This window comes from Seriola lalandi, unplaced genomic scaffold (genome assembly GCF_002814215.2).
Source record: "Seriola lalandi dorsalis isolate HSWRI2012SDOR001 ecotype SW California unplaced genomic scaffold, Sedor1 jcf7180002054578, whole genome shotgun sequence".
NCBI lineage: Eukaryota > Metazoa > Chordata > Actinopteri > Carangiformes > Carangidae > Seriola > Seriola lalandi.
Genome location: NW_019525131.1, coordinates 1,018,215 through 1,029,501, shown reverse-complemented (window position 1 = coordinate 1,029,501; position 11,287 = coordinate 1,018,215). Strand labels below are relative to the sequence as shown.

The 11,287-nt window shown below is 42.6% G+C and overlaps 1 protein-coding gene across 1 annotated transcript; it reads right to left on the bottom strand.

Annotated features, from left to right (window-relative positions):
• Positions 1–6: 6 nt before the first annotated feature.
• On the bottom strand, positions 7–5,890 carry nkx1-2b (NK1 homeobox 2b). The gene is made up of 3 exons (XM_023417864.2): positions 5,143–5,890; positions 3,129–3,345; positions 7–774 (listed from the first exon to the last, which is right to left on the bottom strand). Exons 1-3 carry the CDS (start codon positions 5,455–5,457, stop codon positions 29–31), a joined length of 1,278 nt encoding a protein of 425 aa, XP_023273632.1. The 5' UTR covers positions 5,458–5,890; the 3' UTR covers positions 7–28.
• Between the last annotated feature and the right edge of the window lie 5,397 nt (positions 5,891–11,287).

Sequence of the window (11,287 nt, the reverse complement as noted above, 5' to 3'; positions counted from 1 at the left end):
CTCTGTGTGTGTGTGTGTGTGTGTGTGTCTACAGATGTGTGCTGTAGAAGGCGGGGGCAGCATAGCTCTGAGTCCCCAGCATGAAGGGGGACAGGACGTGGCTGGCGGTGAGGAAAGGCAGCTGGACCAGGCTGCCAGTGGGGGGGTGGTGGTGGCCAGCATAGCCAGCGTGCATGGCCAGGTGCCCGCTGACTGGGGGGGACGGACTGAGAGGGCTGAGGCTGCCCAGGCCTCCTCCCGCTCCTCCCCCTGCGCCCCCTGTACCTCCCGCTCCTCCAGCGCCAGTGGGGGCGGAGGTGTCGGCACCGGGGTTTTGTTTCTTCCACTTGGTCCGGCGGTTCTGGAACCAGATCTTGACCTGGGTCTCAGTGAGGGAGAGCGACAGGGCCAGGTTGAGGCGCTCACACACTGACAGGTAGCGTGTGGACTTGAACTTGTTCTCCAGCGCCACCAGCTGCTCATAGGTGAAGGCAGTCCGGGCTCTACGGGGCTTCCCCGACTTGGAGTCTGAGCCAGAGCGCTTCCTCTTAGGCTTGACCCCTTGGGCCCCGTTGGTCTGGGCGTTGGAGATCTGGCCTGCAGGCCCTCCTCCTGGGCTCTTGGTGTCTCTGGAGGGGTCTTGGTGGCTGTGCTGGCCCAGGTCCCTCTCTCCGTTACTGGGCAGGGCAGAGCTGCTCTCCTCACTGCTGTAGGGGCCATCTGGAGCGTCTGAGTCCGGGGTCCCGGATCTGTGGTAGTCATCCTCATCTGGGCTTCTGTACACAAAGCCTTCCTCTGGAAACACACAACACAGAGAGAAACTGTATGAAGTAAATAGCCCTCAGCTGTCAGAGATAGAGCCAGTGTGGGCTGAGCTGCAGTTCCTCTAAGCACCACTGTGTGCTGCTGCACAGCAGCCACAACCGCACCACTGAGCCACTGAGCCACTGAGCCACGTCTGTATCGCAAACACACTGAAGGCCAGTGTGTGTACACAGATTCACCATGTGAAAATAATTATTATTAAAGACATTAAATCTACATTTATAATTCATCAAATGACTGTATATTAATTACCACACATCGTCCTGGGGCCTTCAAAAGCTCCTGAGAGCCACCAGGTGGAAATATGTGTGTTCTTGCCTCATATACACAGATCAATAATCAATAATTAAGAATAAAAACAGAAGTATAGAAAGACAAAAAAAGTATAAAGAATAAAATAAAAAGGCAGTGGTTGAACTGAATGAATGAATTCAACCGCTCATAACCAGCATTTAGTCAAAGTCCTGACTGAGAGTAAAATCTCTCTGTTTTCAAACGGAGTGATCAGATCAACAGGGGCCCTGACTCTGGACCCTCTAACTGTGGGCCCTCACTGAGGCCCCTGCAGTGACTCCCTCTGCTGGTTTACACTGTGTCAGCTACAGTCTGACAGTTTGATTATATTTATTTGACAACATATAAACCAACTGAAAAAACTGTTTAAAAGCTAAATTTTGGCAAAAAATATTAAATCATCAGTAAAACCTCAGCAGATTCTCTGATCATCACAGCTGATAAAAACGAACTATTATTCTAATTATTAAATACACAAATTGAAACAAGGCTTTAAGGGCCCAGAAGGTCTGGAGCCACAGGGCCGCTGCCCAACTCATAATCAAGGATCAGATTTCACATGTCTGAAACCAAAAGTCTTAAAGAGGAGGTGAAATCTGGAAAAAGATCATTTTAAAAAGTGGAATAAAATCATTTTATTTTTAATGAGACATTTTCCATCCAACCTCAGTGAGTCAGATGGTTCGTCTGAAAAACACAGTGAACCAGAGTAAAGATGTTTTCACTGAGCAGCTCAGACAACTTCAACAGGAGAAGAAAAGAAACATGAAACATCCGCCATCAGCTGAGGATTGAAATATAAAAACAAACATTTCAACCACGCTGAATTTATAAAATCATTTTTTCATTTAGTCACAAATTTTTAACTAATGACTTCATCAAAAAGTGAAAGTTTTATCATTAAATTACTTCAGTTTAAAAATTTTCAGACTGATTTATTGTTTGAACTTTACACACACGCACACACTTTAGTTTGATCGCAGATATTCTTCTTCATGTTGTTATTTAGAGGAACAAACGGTGCAGGTTCAGTGTTTGTAACAGCTCAATAGTCAATGGTGAATTTATTTTAAACAGAACCGACCAGATTCATCTTAAACATGTTCACAGCTTCTTCTTTATGTTTTAATTCATCCTATCAAAGTCTGACCGAGAACTATATCAAAACAAAAATAATATCAACATATCTTTGACCAATAATTATCATTAATAATTGATAATAATGTCCGGGAAAAATATTTGTTTCTGATTTTTACTAAATATAAAAGGCTTTTCGCTACTCTACATTTTTATTCTTTTTATTGGATCAAAACCGTGTGACAGACTGAAGCTCATTTATCTAAACATGTGTTGATGATGTGAACGAGTGATTTTGAAAAAGTGTGATGAAGAGAAAAGATGAAAGTGAAGAACAGAAACAGACGTTGATCAAAGAGTAAACGTAAATGATTACTGCAGTTAATGGGTCACGCACGCACGCACGCACGCACGCACACACACACACACACACACACACACACACACACACACTGCTGGTTGAAACAGATATTCACCAATCAATAATACCGATCACACACGTGCGCGCCCACCTCGCGCCTTTTCTCCGCGAGGCCGCGAGTTTTTCTGTCACCATCATACACACACACACACACACACACACACACGTCAATGACCCAGGATTTAGACTCTCCGGAAATCCTCCGGTAGGCCTCAGTAGAAATACAAACGGACTGTTCCGTCGTTAAATCGGATTACAGGCCTAAATAATGAAAAATCTGAAGAAAGTCAGATTAAATCTAAACGACACCAAATAGGCTTTTTTATAACATCATAAAATATTATATAATATTCCGTATTTTTAATGAATGTTGGTTCATTGAAGAGGAAATTTCCTCGCGGTGAAAGAAAAATTAAAATAAAACCGGATGAAGATGTGACGCTGACGTTCAGGACAGGACACTATAGAGGCGGGAAACAAACCAACTGAAACACTAATAAACACATTAAACCGGTGGGTTTAATGGACTTACTGCTTGGGTATTCCTCGGCACCGTAGCAGCCCTTACCGGGCTCCAGGCCGGGCTCCCGCTCCCCCGCGCCTCCTCTCCGGTTCTCCGCTCCGTACCCGCTCATCTCGCGCTCTCCCCGGTGGCTCGCGTGCTGCTGGTGCCGCCGGCTGCTCGTGAACTTGTTGGGGTCCAGGATGTCCAGCACGGAGAACGAGGTGGTCCGGTGCCCGGTGGGGCCCTGACAAACGACACATCGGGATTAATACCATTATTATTATTATCATTATTATTATTATTATTATTATTAATGTTATTTTTGTAATATAATATATATCATTACTACACCAACAACAACATAATAATAATAAATGTATTATCATTATACTCAGTGGGTCTGAGCTGCTTCTTCCCGCCAGTGAAACCCTGCTGAGTGTACTGAGGCTGAGCCTCTGGACCTGCATGGTCTCTGTCTGAGATGTTTTAAACTGAGTCATAGCCTTTATTTATTAATCAATATTCATTATTTATTATCATATTATCTAGGCTATTATTTTCGATTGTTATTTATTTTTATTATTCTTGTTATTATTACGAATTTAGAATCTTTGCCACTATTCTTTCTATCACCATGTCGTAACAATACTAATATTAATACTAATACTAATACTACTACTACTACTAATAATAATAATAATCGTTTTAATAAATAAGATACAATATAAAAATACAGTAAATACATTTTCTCCAAAATTATAACTGGAGTTACACACAAACAGCACCGACACACACACACACACACACACACACACACACACACACACACACACTATTAGAGCTCCTGTATTAATATGAAAGGAATCAGCCTCATTTGATGTATTTACTGGTCCGCTGACGGAGAGAAGTTAAGACAAAGAGGAAGGAAACACTCAGTCTATTTATACTGTGTCTGATGATCAACTGTAAAATAAAGATCTAATAAAGTGTGGTTTTTAAAAAAAAACTTTTTAAATGTTATTAAAAACATTGATAATTTGTGTTTCCATAAATCTCTCACACCCATATAAGCTTGTCAGTCTGAACCGGTCACTGAGTGTCCTCCTTCAGATTTATGTGGAGCAGAGGTCCCGGTGGTCCCGGTGTGTGGAGCAGATAAAGGTTCAGAGAGGCTACATCCTGATTACTCATTCATTTGTTCGTGAGGCCAGTGTGGAGCATGTCGACATGAATAATCTCGCAGTTATAATATTTTTATTCTCTTTAATAATCCGGGTCCATTAACAGCTGCTGATAAGATTCACAGGGTGAATCGCTTTAAAATGATCTGAGATGAACACACGTGACATAATAAACCTGATTATTCATTGAATTTAACCAGTCTCCATAAACTTGAGGAGGTTCGGCTGCTCTTTAAATTACAACTATTTTACACTGAAACTTCAACTGAATTTTCGTTTGGATAATAATTTATTTAATTTGAAAGAAAATGACAGATTATATTATTTACAGCTGCTGGTCAGATTAAATTACATTATTGTCAAACTGTGAAATGTTTTTTCCCGCCGTGGAATAAAAAGAGTGTTTGACTCTGAGCGAGTTGATTCATGTTGTTTCCATCACAGCGCGGGAACAAATAAAAAGCTGATTTTAATGATGTTTATCTGTCTGACTATCAGCCGCGACATGCCAACAGCGGCCAACACAGGGCCAACAGCGGCCAACACAGGGCCAGCACCGGGCCACCAACGGGCCGCGGGACGTTTTACATGACAAGAAACCACACTATCATCATCATCATCATCATCATCATCATCATCAAACTCTCCCTCTTTAAATTCACTTCCTTTTCTCAGAGTCAGTGGATTTTCGCGGGTGCTGACTCTGAAAACTCTGTGGTCCTGGTTCTGGTTCTTCATCAGGTTTTTATTTTGGACTTTACACCTGCTCTGCTTTATTCATCCCGCTCTCTGTCTGCTGCTGCAACGTCAACTCCGTCACCCCGAGTACAAACCCTCCAACTTTGTCTCTGTGACTCTACCTGCTGTGGCGGCGCTAACACCGGGTTTGTCGGCGGAGGTTCCGTGTGGTTCTCCACGGCCTGAGCATCTCTGCCTCCGACCACCGCGTTAGAGAAGAGCCGCTTCTCTCCGGCTGCAACTCCGTCCAGCAGGTCCCCGCTGTCCAGGCCTACCACGGTCTGGATCCCGTCCCCGTCGGACGCCGGTATTGCTCTTTCCCGGCTCATCACCGGTTGGGTCGCGTCTGCCACGGGCCCTGCTACGGCTCTGTCCCGGCATATCACGGTCTGGACCCCGTCCGCTCCGGGCCCCGGTACCGCTCTGTCCCGGTTCATCACGTCACTCGGTCTTTCCCATAAATCGAGGATCCGGATTAAAAAGCAGGAGCCGTGTTAACAGAAAAGTTTCCGCCTGACGCGTCTTAAAGGGACAAAACTTCACAACACAGGCAGGTCAGCATCCAGGGGGGGGTGGGGGTCAGGTCTTCAGCCCCTTAAACTTTCCCATAGGTCACAGTCTGGACTGATGCGGGTCTAACCGGATTCCGGACGCGGTCTCGTTAAAGTTTAAACTTCTTCCTCTCTCCGGTTCATCCTCCGCGTCCAACGCGGCAGCGTATGCGCTGATCTACCTTGCGTCTGCGTGACGGCGCCACTGTCCCGCGGTGACACACACATAAACCGCTCCGCGTCCCGACCTCCAGCCCCGCGCGCTCTGTCTGGTCACCGGTGGGTGCGCGCTTTGGAGCCCGAGAGCAGTTAAAGGCGGGACAGAGCGGATCTATCTCTCTAATGGTTAAACCGTCTCTCTCTCTCTCTCTCTCTCTCTCTCTCTCTCTCTCTCTCTCTCTCTCTCTATCTCTCTATCGCTCTCAACTCCTTTTTTGGTCTTCAACCGGCCCCTCGAGGACCCTCTATCACACACTCACGTGTGCGTGCGTGCGTGCGTGAGTGTGTGTGTCCCTCCTTATTTATGCATTCCTATTCAACTATGCGGCTTGTAATTGGCTACAAATTAATCCCACTTCCACTAATAGTCTATTATCTCGAGTTGCACGCGCTGCGCTGCACGGTGCGGTCCGGGCCGGGCCGGGTCGGCTCGCGCTCCGAGCACGAGGAGAAACAGATAGAGAGCTGGGGGCGCGCTGGCTTGTCAGTTGTCGGTGTGATTGTACACGTTCCTCAGCAGGTGAGCACAGGTGGGCGGGCAGAGGGTCGGAGTGGCTCTGCGGTGTGAACAACCCCGCGCTGGACTAGATGTGGAGCTGATGCGTCCACATGAATGCAGCTCTTATCTGGTATGCAGATTCCAGGGCAGGGCCCCTCCTCAAAACTCAATTACGGGCAGAATAAAGCCGGTAATGTCCCGCTGCAGTGAAATATTGATCCCTAATCCTCGGCAGTCATTACTATGCCAGAAAATAATAGAGCACAGAATTGGATTTTGATTTAACACACGACGTGTTTATTCTAATGCTCGGGGACTTAATATTCCGTTGACTCTCATTGTGAGGCGCAGAGGAGAGGACCGGTGATGAGGCTCTGCCGCCACTTTTTATATTGTTGTGGAACGTATTAGAAAAGAGAGAGGCGGCGGGACATCTCCCCTGTCCTCCCCCCGGCCCTGATACACAAGGTCAGCTCCATGTAATTGCCTTGCTCAATGATCCTTAGGGCGACGAAATTAAAAGTTGAGCAAAATAATGACTGAAACAATGAGACATGATTAGCCAATCAGAGAGTCGAAGCCATTACCAGCCCTTTGATCTACTTCCTGTTTCTGGCTGGAAGCTTTATGGCTTTATTTTAAAACAGTCAGTGTTTTAACTTTATTAAACATCACAGCAGCTTCTTCACCTTGGAAAATATTAGCATTTTTAGAAGTGGAAGGAAACTATGAAGCAGAACCGAAACACACAGAGAAACAGGAGGAGCATCAGTCAGGTGAGTGAGGAGCAGGTTTATCAGCAGGTGACGTCCAGTCAGGCCGCCCGGGACCCGGACCAACCCGGACCAACGCGGATCCTCTGAGAGTGAGTATATCCCAGGACTGTCTCATCACATTAAAGACAACAACCTTACACTTGAACAGGATGTTTAAACATTAGTCTGACCTCATCCATACCACGTCTTGACGTCACAGTCATATAATGACGTGCGGTTTGAGTCATGAAACCTACAGAGGAATATAATGAATCTAATGTGCAGCTACTTTCAAGCTATAGTCTTATAACAATGAACGAATAGTAATAATGATAATAATAATAATACAAGATGAAGAAGTCATTAATAATGTAATAATTTTAAATGAAAGACATAAAATAATACAAAAATATAAAACATTGATAATAAAGGTCCATCACAAAAGAAAATAGTCTGCAGTAATGGTAAATGGTAAATGGTGTGTGTGTGTGTGTGTGTGTGTGTGTGTGAAAGGTTGTATTATAATCAACTAACTTAAAGTAAGCTGCAAAATGTCTCAGCAGTGCTCTAAGTGCACACACACACACACACACACACACACACACACACACACACACACACACACACACCCAGTGGCAGTTCCCACAGTGTGTGCCAGCAGCCTCTCCCTCTCTCCCTGTGTGTGTGTGTGTGTGTGTGTCTTGTGTCTATAATTATTCTAATGAAGGTTAACGAGCTCTGCCCAACCTCCTCTTTATTAAATTAATCTCAGCCTGTAATGAATCATAATTACTATAATTAGCAGCTTGAGCTGCCTGATGTCTCAGTGGTGGCTGGTCAGAGGAGGTGATGATGATACAGACACCTTCATCACACCTCAGCCTGTCTCCACCCACTGTCCTCCTCTGATATGATGCTTTGTTATTATTATTATTATTACTATTATTTGATTGTGGGCTGCATGAATATACCTTCATGTTATCATTATTATTAGTATGATTTTTGATGTTTTCCATGAGAACCTGAAAGTCAGAAACCATAACATATTTATTAAATTTATAATATTAAGCATATCTAATGACATTGCACTGGGAATCAAATACAACCAAATTCTTTATAGATGGTTCCATTACATTTATATTTCATCTGTTATATATACTCAGAGTCAAAAAATCCCCTGTTACATACTTATCAACTGAACTATGAGCTCATAATTATGATTAATGATTATGAGTTACATGATGCATCAACACTAAAACATTAGGCAGTTTAGAGCCAGAACTTACAAGCAAAGAGTTTTCATATGATTATACTGTCAGTCGTTGTCAATCACTGCTGCAGCAGCAGAATCGCAACAAGCAGCTTCATTATCACACTGTATTTCAGTGTTTAGAGATTTAGTGTCTCTCAGTCTAAATGTTGTTTCTCATATAATTAAAATTACAGGAGGTTTTCTAAATGTTACAATACTGAGAGAAAATGTCTCAGTCAAACACACTGTCCCTAATTATCCTTATTAAATTTATAGTTCAAGAGATTAATCCAAATATTATTGTAATCACAATATGACCAAGTGTGTGACAACAGACCTTTATTAATGTGATATAAATGCATGGTGCTACAGTCACAATGACCAACAATAATCACATCATGATTGTTTTTATATTTTTCTAAGTGAAAATAAAATGTAAAAGTGACCTTTCCTATTAGAATTATGACTCATATCACAATATGTGTGAAAATAATCACAGTATCATTTTTCTTGTTGAAATAATTATTTCCTGTTTTCATGCGTCTTCGTCTTCCAGCGTCTCTGTTTTGTGTCTTTTCAAGGTTCTGTGTTTTAGATTACCCCCCCCCTCCCCATTATAGGAGTAATAGTCCCCCATCCTCCACTCACACACACTTGACCCACGCGCACACACGCACACACGCACACACACACACACACACACACACACACACACACACACAGTCCCACCACAATACATATCCACAGTTCGACACTCAGATAGCATCTGACCTGAAGAATTAATTAAATATGATAGCTGATTAAAAATAGCATAACTAATAGTGTAATATCTCAAGCTGTCGTCTTTAATAGTCAACATTGTGTGTGTGTGTCTTATCTGCTGCAGACAGACGCTCTCACTATTGATTCCTGTTCATTTCAGTTGTCAGGCAGAGACCACTCAGCTCATCTGGAATCATTACACTCCACTGTCTGACTGTCTCTCTCTCTCTCTCGCTCTCTCTCGCTCTCTCTCTCTGTCTCAGTCTGACTGAGTCAGTCCCTCTCTCTGTCTCTCTCTCTCTCTCCCCGTGTCTATCTCTCTCTCTCTGTCTCGCTCTCTCTGTGTCTCTCTTTCTGTCTGTCTCTAACTGTGTCTCTCTCTCTCTCTCACTCTGTCTCTCTCTCTCTGTGCATCTGTGTGTGTCTCTCTCAGCCTCTGTCTCAAATTCAAATTCAAAATAGCTGTATTAGCATGAACAAAAACATGTTATTGTTACAAATGATTAAAATATACATACAATACAATAATTATTAAATGTGTTGAATATTGATACAGATTTAGATTAAAAAAATATAATTTAATTCAATATAATGTAGCACATTTTTATACATTAATATATATACAATCATTTAATACCATACTGATGTGTGTTTATGGGGATGTTATTGTGAGCCCCTCCCTGTGGCAGGCAGAGACATATTTAGCTGCCAGAGGAGCTGCTGCTCCTTCACCCACGAGAACTGACACTTTCTCCTCTGGGGTTAATATTTGAAAGTTTTGAATTTTTTTGGTTGTTTCTCTGCAGTGGAGGTCTCTCCATGCAGAGAACTTGTCACAGTGGAGGAGGAAGTGCATCTCTGTCTCTACCTGTCTTGTCGAGCAGTGACCACACATGCTCCTCTCTGGGCAGCCATGTCTGTTCGTATCGTCCTGTTTCTATTGCTAGTTGGTCACTGAGCTTGTATTTGGCCCGTCTCTGCTTCGTATCTGACAGAGTGGACATACTCGGCCAATTTCTATTCTCTGTTTAGTGTCAAATAACAATTTAGTCTACTTTGTGTTTTAATTCCATTTTTCCAATGTTGTACGTAAAGATTTTTTGACTGATTCATAATTAGTTTTATTCTGTTGTGTTTGATGCTGTGCTGATGGGAGCGTGGCTGGTTAACTTCCCAGTCAGCTGACTGAGGGGATTGTTTTCAGGGTTCAGCTCTTGGGTCTTCAGTGCTTTGAATGCCAGTGTCTCTTTTGGATTTAGATTAAGATGTGTCCAAAATGTTAATGCCCGTTTTTGAATGTTTAACAGTAAAGGGAAATTTCCCAGTTCTGCTCGGCAGCTGTTGTTTGGTGTTTTCCTTTGAACACCTAGAGTTCTTCTGCAGAATCAGTGTGCAGGGCTTCTATTGGGTGTTTATCCCATGAGCCATACTCTAATCCACTGAGGGGGCCCCAGACCTCTCTTCCATATAGAGCTATTGGTAAAATTACATAATCAAATGTTCAAATCAAAGCTTCTAATTGGGTTGTTCATGTTGAATAATTTGTTAGTTTTTAATGTATATATTGCTCTGCATGCTTTTTCTTCGAGTGCATGTATGGCCATATTGAAACTCCTTGATACAGATATATTCAGACCAAGTCAAGTGTAATTTTTTGTGTATCTAATGAGGGTATGGTTCAAATTAAAATGATATTTGTTTTCAAGATGTCTTGGTTTGTTTTGAAAGATCATAATTTGTGTTTTGTTAAGGTTTACATCCAGGGCCCAGTTTGACAGTACTGCTCCAGCATGATCAGGATATGTTGAAGACCATTACTGGTTGGGGTTAACAGAATTAGGAGATTAAATACCTGCATAAAGCAGGTATCTAACTATCAGGTATCTTGGCTTCATCATGGCCACTTCTGGCCAATTGAAACCCATGAAAACTACATTTTTTAATTTAATTCTTTGTTATTTACAGTATTAAATTATACAATATAGGTAAAATTGCTTTCATTCTAAACTCAACACTTGAAAATTGTAGTTTTTAATGTTTTTTTTTACCAGATTATGTCATTTATCCATTATTGGCCAAGGGAGAAATTTCATGTAATATTCTTAGTTTCCAATATGAGTCTATGACAGCTAACTGCACTCCAATGGAGCGAATGAATGACACAATTTTGACATAGGTGGGATCTTAAGGATATCAGATAATGGTTTGTCTTTGTGCGTGAAAGAAATT